The 11,797-nt window shown below is 40.2% G+C and overlaps 4 protein-coding genes across 4 annotated transcripts; 1 reads left to right on the top strand and 3 right to left on the bottom strand. All coding sequences in view use genetic code 12, as the record gives it.

Moving 5' to 3' along the window:
- Nucleotides 1-481: 481 nt before the first annotated feature.
- On the top strand, nucleotides 482-2,022 carry TEF1 (translation elongation factor EF-1 alpha; the record flags this gene model as incomplete). Its single annotated transcript, XM_064994583.1, has 2 exons — nucleotides 482-484; nucleotides 646-2,022. 2 exons carry the CDS (start codon nucleotides 482-484, stop codon nucleotides 2,020-2,022), a joined length of 1,380 nt encoding a protein of 459 aa, XP_064850655.1.
- Nucleotides 2,023-2,495: 473 nt separating this feature from the next.
- DASC09_009790 (uncharacterized protein) lies at nucleotides 2,496-2,891 on the bottom strand (the record flags this gene model as incomplete). The annotated part of the gene is made up of 1 exon (XM_064994582.1): nucleotides 2,496-2,891. The coding sequence occupies one exon, from the start codon at nucleotides 2,889-2,891 to the stop codon at nucleotides 2,496-2,498; it is 396 nt and encodes a 131-aa protein (XP_064850654.1).
- A 1,303-nt stretch (nucleotides 2,892-4,194) lies between these two features.
- On the bottom strand, nucleotides 4,195-8,337 carry DASC09_009780 (GTPase-activating protein; the record flags this gene model as incomplete). The annotated part of the gene is made up of 1 exon (XM_064994581.1): nucleotides 4,195-8,337. One exon carries the CDS (start codon nucleotides 8,335-8,337, stop codon nucleotides 4,195-4,197), a length of 4,143 nt encoding a protein of 1,380 aa, XP_064850653.1.
- A 262-nt stretch (nucleotides 8,338-8,599) lies between these two features.
- On the bottom strand, nucleotides 8,600-11,680 carry PIK1 (1-phosphatidylinositol 4-kinase; the record flags this gene model as incomplete). Its single annotated transcript, XM_064994580.1, has 1 exon — nucleotides 8,600-11,680. The coding sequence occupies one exon, from the start codon at nucleotides 11,678-11,680 to the stop codon at nucleotides 8,600-8,602; it is 3,081 nt and encodes a 1,026-aa protein (XP_064850652.1).
- Between the last annotated feature and the right edge of the window lie 117 nt (nucleotides 11,681-11,797).

Genomic DNA, 11,797 nt, shown 5'->3' with positions numbered 1-11,797 from the left:
CCAAATAATCATACAAAATATCACCTGTAAACCTCGGGGAATCTATTCCAACTTACATACTTCAGGTTATAGGACATTTCTCATCACAACTGATACCAAAAAATACTCATATACTTGCGAATTTTGGGCCATATCATCGTGCAAGACCGTTACCAGGGGGTGCGATGAACCAGACTGTATATCACGCCCATGTGACGGTGTTTCCCTCAAATGGCGGGGGGAGATGCTAGGGCGCAGATGCCCGCAAAAAAAAAACCAAAAACTTTTTTTGTTCCAGAAAGAAAAAAAAAAAAAACTTTCGCCTAACCGCACCGCTGCAGGTAAGAATTTTCACCAGCGGAATTATATAAACCTGTGCGGTGGCCCCCGTTTCCAAATTTTGTTAGATTCTTTTTTTTTTCTTCTTTCTCCTTTCTTTGTCTACTCACACCAGAAATCAACGAGCATTTCCCTCTGAGTTATTTAATAATTATCATTCGCCATGGTATGTCTTCCGTTCACACCCTATGTCTCACACATAGATGTTATCATGGTTGTTTCTTCAAGATCCCTTGGGTGGCAATCCTTGCATTTGGGAATCTGAGCAACCTTGAAAAATTTTCACCATCGAAAAAAAAATTACGATATACTAACAACTTTATAAAGGGTAAAGAAAAGCAACACGTTAACGTCGTCGTCATTGGTCACGTCGATTCCGGTAAATCTACTACCACCGGTCACTTGATTTACAAGTGTGGTGGTATTGACAAGAGAACCATCGAAAAGTTTGAAAAGGAAGCCGCTGAATTGGGTAAGGGTTCTTTCAAGTACGCCTGGGTTTTGGACAAATTGAAGGCCGAAAGAGAAAGAGGTATCACCATTGACATTGCTTTGTGGAAATTCGAAACTCCAAAGTACAATGTTACCGTTATTGATGCTCCAGGTCACAGAGATTTCATCAAGAACATGATTACTGGTACTTCCCAAGCCGATTGTGCTATCTTGATTATTGCTGGTGGTACTGGTGAATTCGAAGCTGGTATCTCTAAGGATGGTCAAACCAGAGAACACGCTTTGTTGGCCTTCACCTTGGGTGTCAAGCAATTGATTGTTGCTGTCAACAAGATGGATTCCGTCAAGTGGGACCAAAAGAGATTCGAAGAAATCAAGAAGGAAGTTTCTAACTTCATCAAGAAGGTCGGTTACAACCCAAAGACTGTTCCATTCGTCCCAATTTCTGGTTGGAACGGTGACAACATGATTGAAGCCTCCACCAACTGTCCATGGTACAAGGGATGGGAAAAGGAAACCAAGTCCGGTAAGTACTCTGGTAAGACCTTGTTGGAAGCTATTGACTCCATTGAACCACCATCGAGACCAACTGACAAGCCATTGAGATTGCCATTGCAAGATGTCTACAAGATCGGTGGTATCGGTACTGTGCCAGTCGGTAGAGTTGAAACCGGTATCATCAAGGCTGGTATGATCGTTACCTTCGCTCCATCTAACGTTACTACTGAAGTCAAGTCCGTCGAAATGCATCACGAAACCTTGGAACAAGGTGTCCCAGGTGACAATGTTGGTTTCAACGTCAAGTCTGTTTCCGTCAAGGAAATTAGAAGAGGTAACGTCTGTGGTGACAGCAAGAACGACCCACCATCTGGTGTTGAATCTTTCAACGCTCAAGTTATCGTCTTGAACCACCCAGGTCAAATCTCTGCTGGTTACTCTCCAGTCTTGGATTGTCACACTGCTCACATCGCCTGTAGATTCGACGAATTGTTGGAAAAGATTGACAGACGTTCTGGTAAGAAGTTGGAAGAATCTCCAAAATTCATCAAGTCCGGTGATGCTGCTATTGTCAAGTTCATCCCATCTAAGCCATTGTCCGTTGAAGCTTTCACTAACTACCCACCATTGGGTAGATTCGCTGTCAGAGATATGAGACAAACCGTCGCTGTTGGTGTCATCAAGTCTATTGTCAAGGGTGCCGCTTCCAGTGGTAAGGTTACCAAGGCCGCTACCAAGGCTGCTAAGAAATAAGCAATTTGAAATTTTAAATTGAAGTCTTTAGCATTTTGTTTGAGATTTGTTTGATATTTTATCTGCTTGTTTTTGTGTAATCTTTGTTTTTTCCTCTATACGAATTATTAAGTATGGTATAAAGTTAATTTAATGTTAATTTTATATTTATATATAAAAGTATTCTTATTGTAAGTCATTTATTTATTTGAAATCGTTTTAGGTTATCAACTTTTTGTTATGGATGTGGTTCATTTTTGAAGTTCTTGGTTCTTGGGTTTAGCCAAGTAAGTTTCTGTCAACCAAAAAGTAATCCAATTCTTTTCCTAACTTCGGAAGTGACATCAGGTTAAGTTGATCATCATTAAAGCCTGGGAACTTGGTAGAATTTAGGAGTTAGACCTTGATGATTATCGAACCACATTGACTGTCCTCAATATATAATAATTATAATCACTGCCACATTTCGATTCCCTTGATTTCCCATCAGAAATTTAATTTGCAGAATAGATTATGTGATCAGGAATGTACCTCTTTTGTGCAACGCCAATGTGTTTAAATACCAAGTATTTTAAACTTTTCACTTCATTCAATTTAGCTACCTCTTTTCCTGGAATTGGATTGTTCAGTAAAATTAACTTTATTAATTTTTGAGTATTGAATTTCGGCAATCGGGAAAGTGGGCACCCTGAAAGATACCAGTACTTAATCACTGACAGCCTCAATACCTCGTCCTCCAATTCCAGAGATGCCGTTGCGAATATCAAGAGCTTCCAAATATTTAAGATTCTCAATTCCGTGAATTTTTCTTGCCAGATTCTTTGATAGAACAAGCTCTTTGATCTCGGTACATTTGCGTAGAAAACTAACATCAGATATGGTATTTTCATGGTGGAAATGATATTTTCAGAAAATTTATAATAATGTTAACCTCCAACAAACAAGAACAAGATGTCAAGTAGTTTAATTTTGGTAGCCTAAAAATCTACACCTTAACTTGATGAGTAAATGAATTGTCACAATACAGAGCTAAATAATATACTCAAGGTTTTTTAAATCATGTAAATTCTCAATATTTTGGAAATAATTTTCATCAAGCTTCAAATATTTGAGATCTTCGATTTTTTTTTAATGTGATGACTTTTCAACCGTAACCACTCCAAATTTAGCCAAATTACGTATTTCTTTGATTTTTGGGGAATCAGACACTGGAAACAATAATGACATCGAGGATTCTCATTTCCACCTTAACAATAAATTTCCACCAATTCAAGCAACACAAACAAAGCACATTCATAGGTTCTGTGGCTCGATGGGAGTTTTTGAATTAGAAAGGAACACAACCAAAGACTTAGATATTTAAGTACCTTGATTGTCAATTTGTTTGGCAGAAATCTCAAACCGGCAATGCGACAGTTGGAAAGACATGACCAATACACCCTTCTTTGAGTATCACAAGTAATTAATACTATTAATTTAATATCAATATTGAGCTACTATTTTGTGAACTATGAAACGAGGAGCAAAAAAAAAAAAAAAAAAAAATAACAATATTAATTTGGTAGTAACCAGAAGATGGTTGTTGCAATCGCATAATTATTAAAAGTTGCGCTGCACTATGAAGAACCTAAATTCGTCTGCATTCTCTTTGGGGTGTTCATATATCTGTCCAAGAGTCAATGGTTCTTACTTACTATCAAAAATATTTAAGAATTAAGATATTTGTCAATGTAAGAGATACGATATAATGTAGGAGATATGATAGAATGTAGATGTAAAAGAATATTACCGATGGCAAATGTTATAGGATGCTTTATCTATATGTTATTGGTCATCTCATCCTGTGTAGTGATTGAATACTATCATATTCAATTGAGTAATACGGAGTTTCACAATTAAAATCCTTTCTCAATGAACAGAACAATCTTTTAAGACATATTCATAAAATTATTGAACCTTTGGCCTAGGTTGACGAAAGACGTAATAATAATAAAAAAGAGACAAAAAGAGATATTCCCCCATATTGCCTTTTTTTTTTTTCTTTTTTTTTTTAATTCATATAGACTAATTAAAATGACAATGGTAATGCATGTATAACTATGAATGGTGATTAATATGAGTGCTCCTACGTTTATCATCATAAAATATCGTAGATATGCATTAATATTTTTCTTTGTCTTTTTTTAAATATTCTTATAATTCATCATGATTGGTTGGTTCCAATGGGACAGCGGTCTCAATTGTGCTAATGATAGAAGACGAGAATGCTTGGACGTTAGTGGTTTCAACTTCAATTTTTGGTTCCTCTTGGAATTTTAATTCTTCATCATTAATGGCCATTGGAGCCGGAACAGTTTTGATGTTTGGAACCGACGAAGACAAAATGGCAACTTGTGATACAACTGGGGCGTTATTTACCAATAATTCTGCGGTGGTAGAGTCGATCACTGGTGAAGAAGGTTCAACGGAAGAAGGTTCAACGGAAGAAGGTTCAATAGAAGAAGTAGCAGCCATAGTCGGCACATCAGCACTCAAAGGATCTTGTTGAACAATCGTCGATTCTAAGATAGTCTCTTCACCGGCTTCAAGATCTTTTGACACAGCACTAGGGATTGTAGAAACAATGTAAGAAGATTCGGCACTTGAAGTAGAAGCAACTGGTTCAACCAGCGGAGTATGTCCAACATAAGAACTTGATTCCACAGCACTAGAAACCTGAACTGATTCAATGATGGCTTCAGCGGTTTGAGAAGTGATCTCTGATTCAACAATGGTCTCAACAGGTGGGGAAGCAGAAGTAACCTCTGATTCAACAACGGTTTCAACCAATTGAGAGGTAGAAGCTGGCTTTTGAATTGATTCAACAGTGGTTTCGATCACTTTGGAACTTGAGCTTGGTTGTTCAATGGTAGCTTCAACAAATTCAGCACTGGAACTTGGTTGTTGAATGGCAGCTTCAACAGATTCAGCACTAGAACTTGGCTGTTGAGCCAATTCAATAACACTATCAACAACTTGTGGAGCAGCAAGTGGAGTTTGCAATGATTTAATAGTGGTTTCAATACCTTGGCTCATTGAAATTGGGGTTTTAACCACAGAAGTTTCTATCGAAGTCTCAACAAACGGTTTTAGCACAGGGGCTTTGACAGTCGGGGTCTCAATTTTTGCCTCGACAATAGGTGTTTCGACGACAGGTGTCTCCACAACTGATGCTTGGACAACTGGAGTTTCAGCAACTGGTATTTCAACTGGCGCTTTAACGATAGGTGCCTCGACAACTGGTGGTTGAACAGCTGGCATTTCAACCGGTGCTTTAACGATAGGTGCCTCGACAACTGGTGGTTGAACAGCTGGCATTTCAACCGGTGCTTTAACGATAGGTGCCTCGACAACTGGTGGTTGAACAGCTGGCATTTCAACCGGCGCTTTAACGATAGGTGCCTCGACAACTGGTGGTTGAACAGCTGGCATTTCAACCGGTGCTTTAACGATAGGTGCCTCGACAACTGGTGGTTGAACAGCTGGCATTTCAACCGGTGCTTTAACAATAGGTGCCTCGACAACTGGTGGTTGAACAGCTGGTATTTCAACCGGTGCTTTAACGATAGATGCCTCGACAACTGGTGGTTGAACGACTGCTTCTTGAATAATTGGTACTTGTACAGGTTGTTGAATAGGAGGAGCATTCACCACAGATTCTTCAATTGCTGTGGAACTTGCCGCCACTGGGATATCCAGTGATGAAACAATAGCACTGTCAACACTTGAAGATACTATTTCACTAACATTATCTACCACCTTTTTAACCGCACTTGGAGTGATAATAACTGGAGCTGACGCACTAGACGATGTTTCCTTTGAGGATGAGACAGTTTCTGAACTGAGTACAATCGGTTGGGATTCGCTTTGTTTTGGTGGTACCGTGGTCAGTGAGGTCTCTATCAACACAACTGATTCAGCTGCAATTTCACTTACTGCTGAAACTATAGGTTCAGGAATTGCGGTGGAGGCGATTTGCTTTGGATCAACCACTGCCCCGTATTGAATTTCATCACGGAATTCCAATGGAACATATTCTTGAGCCTTATCATTTATATCGAAAGGAGTGTCGATACCTGCTAATTCTGGCTCAGCAGGAGCGGCAGTTTTTATGTCATTGACAGTAGGAGGGATTGTTGATACAGTGGTTTCAGAAACACTAGATGAAGTTTCGACAACAGAGGAAGTTTTAATAGCAGATGAAGCTTCGACACTAGACGAGGCTTCAATAACAGATGAAGTTTCAATAGTTGATGAAGTTTCAATAGTAACGGAAGGAACTTGCTGTAAGATAGGAGTTTCCATAGAGTACTTGACCTCGCTGACTTGCTCTAAAGATGATGGTTCAGCTACCTGTTGTACTTTGGAGATATTCTCGGCACCAGAAACTACCTGCGGTTCATTAACATTATCAGAGCTATCTGAAACAATTGGTTTTTGGAATTCCATTGAGACTGGAGTGGCAATGGCGGTGTGTTGCAATTCCACTGATGTGGCAACTACTGCACTAGATGTTGAAATAATCTCTGCGGTATCCACCACTGCTGATTCAATACTTGATTTTTGCACTTCCACCTGGTGAGTTTCAACAACTAAACTTATTGGGGTTTCAATAATGGCCCTAGAAGTTGACATAATTTCCAATGATGGTTCATTAGGGCTAGGAGTGTTACTAGACTCAGCCATTGGATCAGCAGGAGCAGTTTGGATTGATAATAATTCCCCAATTGAACTTACTGGTGCAATTATATTTGATGGCTGTGGAGTATTGCCAGCAACAGTGCTCACAGAAGGAATATTATCACCAATAACCGTAACGGGCTTAATGTTAACCATATCATCGGAATACTCAGTAATTTGGACCACTGAAGCACTATTGGAAGAGTCGTGCTTCACGATGGTGGCGGCAGCGCTGTTTAATTGCACCATAGAACTACTCATAATATCATCGTAAACAATTTCTTGGATGATCGATCTTGGAGAGCTCACTGTTTTTGGGGTATCTTGGGCGGTGGTACTGATAATCTCATCCTCAGCTACCTCGTTTATTGTGAAATAAGATGATGAATCAGTTCGGTTTTTCTTGATTTGTTCGATTAAATGGTCAAAAACCCGTTTATTGATGACGTGTTGAATGACAAGGGCAATGACCCCAACAAAGACAAGACAAAACACCGAGTACAAAAGCGAGGTGAAGAAATTGCCGCCACCTGAAGTCACCAATTCTTCTAATGGGATCTTTATGATGAATACACTATTCTGCGATGACACTGATGCCAAATATTCCCCGGTTGGCGAGAATGTCACCCTGGTGATGAAACTTTGCGGGTTTTCGTAAAACGCCACTTTTTTGAAATTCTTGTACCGCAAGATTGTGATGGAATTGTCATTTCCCGAGAACCCAATGAGCGAGTTATCTGGATCAAACGCCTTGGTGAGCGGACTGATGACAGGACAATAATCTAACGAGGTGATCGCCTTGATTTTGGAGGAAATATGTTGGACTTTGATGACTTTCAATTTGGCCACCGAATACAAGATGAAAGCCACCCCTTTATTCTTCTTCAATGACCCCGCGATCAACACTTCATTATTGGAGATGAATCTGAGTTTATTAAGACACGAAATGTTATTTTTTTTAATGAATTCATCGGTTTTCAAAAGCGATCTTCCGGTTATGGTCGATACCGCCTCGAACGTACTATCGGTGATATAACACAACAATTTCCCATCAGGACTAATATGCATATCTCCCACCAATTCATTGTTAGCACAATCCATGATAAACTTCCTGGTCAATTTGATGGGATCGAATACCACAAGTTTTGGGTGCTTCATATTACTCGAGGCCACTGCCCCTACGGTCCCGTCGTCTGATACGTACACCATCGATACAAGCGAGGTCATTCTTTCATTAGCCTCCAACAATTCCACCGGTCTTTCGAATACCAAGTGCTCATCGACCCAATTATATTTCCGAAGGTTTGAGAACTCTGGAAATGTCGAATACTCGTCCTCGTTGAACACTTCTTCATTGAACCCGACCATGATCAATTCTCCATTGGTATCGAGACATGTTGGGTAATTGAAGACAAAAGGGAGAGTCAATTCTCTGAATTTCTTGAGTTTCTTGTGTTTACGACGGAAATTGACTTTTAAAGCCGTCATCTTATTGCCAATGTCTTGGTTAGTTTCCCCATAACCACCGGTGATGAGCAACGTGGTTTCGTCAACGAACCGTGCCCCATAAATGGGATAGTCGTTATCGAAATGGAATGTCCGTATATGAATTCCCATATTATATTATTTTGTTGTAGATGGTTGATGGAATATAAACTGGCTATTATTGTTTTGTGTGGAATTTTCATTTGATGATTTGGCATGATCGGCTGCCGGTTACCCAGCCGGCTATCATGTTATCATCATTATCCTATATTATTTTACATCATCATTTTATTAATATTATTATTATTATTATTATTATTATCATTATTATTATCATGTTATTAAAACATACTTTATAAATCGATATATATATTGGCAATAAAAAAAGATACAATCAACTGTAGATCCCCTGGGTCAACAATTGGAATTGATCGTATAATCTGGTGTACAAACTACCATTACTCTTCTGGATCAAGAAATTCTCAACAAATTCCTCACACTCTCCATCAGTCAAATGCAATTGGAATCTCTGCCTAAGCTGGTTTGCTGTCTGATCCCCGGCTTTGAAGCATGGCAATGTCGATTCACGCTGCATAAGCTCTACCATCTGGATGATATGTTCCGCATGTTTTCTCACGGCAATAAACGCTTGTTTGAGAAGTGTCTTGAATTTATGATAACACTCGCCATCAACTCCTCCTAAAATCTCAATGTATTCAAGGGTCAATTTGAATGGCGCCGCTTCAAACCCTACCGACCCAGGGGAGTTCGATAAAAGGAACCCAAAGTCGATATGAATGATATGCCCCTCGTTATCGAGCATGATGTTACCATTATGGCGATCTTTAATCTGTAGCAAATAACAAATTAAAGAATAAGACGCAAGCGATGCAGCAAAGTTATTCTGGGCGTTCTTGTACTTTATGGAATCTTCATCGCCAAACACCTTCTTGAAATGTAAAGATAAAGATTCGATGGTCCCCTTAGGGTTGGTGCCTTCTTCAATGGTGATTTTCGTAAGGGCTTTTTTAATAGAATGCACCGAAAGGGCGTTGGTAATGGTTTCCACAAGCCCTGTATTCGCACTGGTAATAAGAATCCGCATTTTCTTAACCCAGACCCCAATATTCTCTTGTTTCCAAATTTGTGACATTGCTTGAATAATTTGACAAGCAAACGCTTCTTGTCGAAGATCATCCCCGGTTTTACTGATGACCGAACATAATTCCCAATTATCATGATGGCCAAATGGACTCTCCTTTCTAATTCTATCACGTTTGGTTTCCCAATCTTCTCCAAGATAAGTGGTCTCATTGTTGTTTTGGAATCCTCCAAGCTTCAAATCGTTTTCAAGTTTTCTATCACCTGCCTGCCCCTTAACCATTTGAATATCGTTATATCCAAAATTATCTTGAAGCGATTGCATTGATTCAATGATCCGCGCCTTGATAGCCCCGCTTTGATCCGATGGGAGGGTGTTGGTTGGATTGTCTAATTGGGTCAACATCACTGCAGCAATTCTCATATGGGTGGCCAAATCTTCGGGTTCCACTTTATCATCGGTGGCTGACTCGCCGTCCAAATTAGGGGTCATATGGGAGTATTTGGAACTAAAGTTCAAGTTCGAGCCTCTTCTGGTATTCGACAGGTTTTCTTCATCGATTGGAGTCTCGTCCAAATTTGGAATCACCGACACGCTGTTGATGTACATTTTTTGTTTCAAGTTCTCGGTCTCGGAATTCTTATTGGACAATTTCACCACGGAAAGATCCCCCAAATCCTCTTCATCCATATTTTGCTCATCGTAAATCATCATTTGCGGAGTCGATGGGGCATCAGGGATCGGGGAATTAGGAGAGGCAAGCCCATATTGATCTTCTTTGGCCGAGGCAAGTCTCGTAGCAGTTTGTGTACCCATATCAAAAATATATTTTTTATCCGCCCGTTCCCGAAGAAGTTTCATGTTATTATCGCTTGCTGGGTCGAAATCCACTTCATCAGATAAGTACTCGATAAGTAACAAAAATGGAACTTTTTCTGCGGAATTAAGCACCGCTGCTTCATTGGGGGTTATTCTCACTAATTTATGGAGTTTGAGTTTTTTCGATGGTGGTAATAACGTTGGAATATCGACTTCGGCAGGCAAATCACGATTCAACAATGATAATTCTGCCTTTAAAGTGGTCAATCGAGCCTCTTTTGGCACCTGGCTCAATCTCATGGAAATCTGTTGTAATGCAATGGCAAATTGGGTTTCACATTTGAAGTAATTGTTTTTCAACAATTTGATTCTCGTGGTGGTGGTCATAAGCGATGGGGATATGGTTCGTTTACTAGGATGATGATGGTGATGATGATGGGTACGGATGGCACTACGGCCACGGCCCAAACTGTTGGCTCTGGTTCTATTATTGCCGACCAGCAGCACTTGAGAACCACCATTAAGGCCGTTGGAACTGGATGGTGAAGAAGGAATGCTGTTACCTTCGGAGCGTAATGACGCACCGCCTTCGCTGACGGTATCTCTGAAATCCGGTAAAGAAACCGAGTTTGGATTAGCGTTGAAATTGAGTCGAGATGCCGAAAGATCGAAATCTTCAATGTTGTTGACGGTGGCATTACTGGTGGGGTATAGTTTCAAGGCGTTGGCCGTCAATTTAGACGATTTGTTGAAGGATTTTTTCTTTGCCAAAATATCAGTGTTATTCATGATTTTCTCGAACGATTTGATATTATCCGCGCCTTCTACTTCATATTCTCTTGGATGTTCTTTTTTGAAACCTTTATCACCAATGGCTGGGGAAGCAATGGTATCGTATTTACTCCCTGAAGGATCGTTCGATACCGAAGTGGCAGTAGGGTCCCTACGCGAGTTCAACTTGGTGTTCTTTGCCGTTAAGTTTTTCGCCAATTGCGAGGTATAATTCTTTGCCAATTGGAACACAAACGATCTTTGTTTCTTTCCTTGAGAGATTGCCAACGGAGCAATATGTTGACCCATCGATGGTAATCCAAACGACCCAGCAATTGCCGAGGACAAAATCACTGCTGGGTGGGTGTTTTCCCTAAACTTTTTCGATGGCGATCCCGAATTGAACAAGAAGTACTGGAGGGAGTTAAGCACTCTTCTGGCCACTTGGAACCCGTAACACTCCGGGTCATCGCTAAGATCAGCAAGGTGGGCCTGCAATTGCCAGAATGTCAAGAGGGTGAAATGGGGATATTGTGAAGATAAATCGATGAGCAAATCCTCAAGGGCCATGGATTCCGTCTCCACCGTCACAAGGATCTGGCAGAGTTGGGGAACGTAGAATTCCACATCGTCGTACTTGAAAGATTTGATTCTTTCGCACAAGTAGGCAAATACCCCAATGTTGTTGGCGTGTTGGATAAGATTGGAAACACAGAGGGCCATGGAAAACAGCGGCGACTCTGAGAGTTTGAGAAGCAACGTGTTTGCTTCGAGGTCCTCCATATTATACTATATCTCTGTGCTATATTATATATATAGATACATATATATCTAATGATATCGCTCCATTGTTTCCACAGCATAGTAACGGCAGGAATCTTCTACGTCCACCAAACTTTT

This window comes from Saccharomycopsis crataegensis (assembly GCF_037102585.1).
Source record: "Saccharomycopsis crataegensis DNA, jcf7180000000073, whole genome shotgun sequence".
Classification (NCBI taxonomy): domain Eukaryota; kingdom Fungi; phylum Ascomycota; class Saccharomycetes; order Ascoideales; family Saccharomycopsidaceae; genus Saccharomycopsis; species Saccharomycopsis crataegensis.
Note: the sequence above shows the minus strand (reverse complement) of the source record. Positions and strands in the feature narration are given on the sequence as shown.